Source organism: Diaphorina citri, unplaced genomic scaffold (assembly GCF_000475195.1).
Source record: "Diaphorina citri unplaced genomic scaffold, Diaci psyllid genome assembly version 1.1 scaffold11099, whole genome shotgun sequence".
NCBI lineage: Eukaryota > Metazoa > Arthropoda > Insecta > Hemiptera > Psyllidae > Diaphorina > Diaphorina citri.
Window position 1 is genome coordinate 1 of NW_007388472.1, and position 1,735 is coordinate 1,735.

General features: G+C 43.3%; 1 protein-coding gene across 1 annotated transcript; it reads right to left on the reverse strand.

Annotated features, from left to right (window-relative positions):
• Positions 1–225: 225 nt before the first annotated feature.
• On the reverse strand, positions 226–1,481 carry LOC103522776 (the record flags this gene model as incomplete). The annotated part of the gene is made up of 3 exons (XM_008487869.1): positions 1,420–1,481; positions 848–950; positions 226–387 (listed from the first exon to the last, which is right to left on the reverse strand). Coding segments are annotated over exons 1-3 (327 nt in total), but the record flags the coding sequence as incomplete, so codon positions are not given.
• Positions 1,482–1,735: the final 254 nt, after the last annotated feature.

Genomic DNA, 1,735 nt, shown 5'->3' on the forward strand with positions numbered 1-1,735 from the left:
AATTATTTTCCAAGGTGTAGCAAATGTGTTGTTTTCCTAGTTATGTCCTTACTAAAAAAAAAAAAAAACATGACGTGTATTAAACAAGTACCCAATTCCGTTCAGAGTTTGGGCGGTGAAGAGTGTCAAGAAAACTGACCTTTAACCTGACCTTTAAAACAAGTAATAAGTAAGTAATCTGTGATTATCAGCTTATTCTGGTAGGTAAGCTTCGTCTCAACTCACCTGTGTGGAGAGGGTAGGAGTGAGTGTTGGTGGCGGGGGAGGATGGTCCTCGTACGAATAGTTCCTGTTCTCCATGGTGGGATGTCCGGGGGGCATGTCCTTGAGTAGGTGTGCGTACTGCTCGTCAGACAGCGGGAACTGAAGAGGAGAGTAAGGGGATACCTAGGGAGAGAGAGGGAACGAGTCGAATTAGAACATTATGGGATAATATGTAGTGACTTAACTGTCAAAAAGCCCACTGGAGGACAAGGGAAATAATAAAATCCCCAATCCCAGCGTAGCGGAGTAAACTCGTATGTGATCTTGTTTCAGCGGAGTAAATTCATACGTTTTTATTTTCATTTTTCTTTGAAGAGGTTTGACAGAGGGAACTGTAACTGCTGCTAGGGTCTTATCGTCCCGAAATCGAAGAAAGAAGGAAGACAGGATATGAAAAAGCCAGCCCTTCCAAGAACGAACATTATGCCTTCAGGATAAAATCCGCCCCGGGCGGGAATCGAACCCGTGGCCTGGTGCTTACAAGGCAAACGCGCTACCAACCAAGCTAACTAGGCTGGCATATGTTTTTAAAATACATAGACCCAAAATTTTGGGAGTAAACTAGTACTCGTGCGATTATTACCTCGTCCATAGACTCAGGGGAAGTACACCGCTGAACGATACTATTGTACAATACTCGCGCCACATGCTCATCGTTATAAAGCTTTTTTTTAGCTCCTAACAGCCTGTTAGCTTAATAAGCCCTATTAGCCCATACAAATCAAAGAACTTAACAGGTTCAAAGAACTTAACAGGTTCTTAGCTTAACAGGCAGGCCTTCTAGGAGCTGAAAAAAAAAATGGTGAAATCCACCGTGAGTTTCTCAAATAATGTTGGGGATAAATTAGCATACATCGGCTGGGATTGAACCCACGCCCTCCTGTTTACCTGGCGAGCTTGACCACTACCACGGAGACAACTTGATTCACCCTAAACAATCTGAACATAGCTTTACACGACTACTTTAGATATTCACTTGGAAAAGAGCGTGGGTTCAAATGACAGCCCAGACATGGAATTTGATCTTCAGAAAACTCGACATGCTAGAAAATACCTATCTATTCTTTTTTAATCAAGGTCAAGCAGTAGGAAATAGCTGGGCCATCGGCCACGCTGTTTCAACTCACTCACTACCTTATCTATTTCTAACTTTACTCTAAGGTGGGTTCGGCGGTCACTCGACTGAGTGAAAGTACGGACATACCAGCACTCTTCATGGTCAAATGGTCATACCCTAGGTCAGGGACTGAAATGTTACTGGACGCCAGTTGTGTTTAAAAGAGGCCAGTAGACTGCCTTCTAGTCATGGGTAAAAAAGAAAGGAATTTCAAAGGAATGTCGTTAAATACAGACTTGACCTTGACTCGAACCACCAACCTCTAACAATACTTACTCCACATCAAGAGTCCAACGCGTTAACTACTACACCCCAGAGATGGGTTGCCCTGAATACTCCAGTCCAAATCTCCAA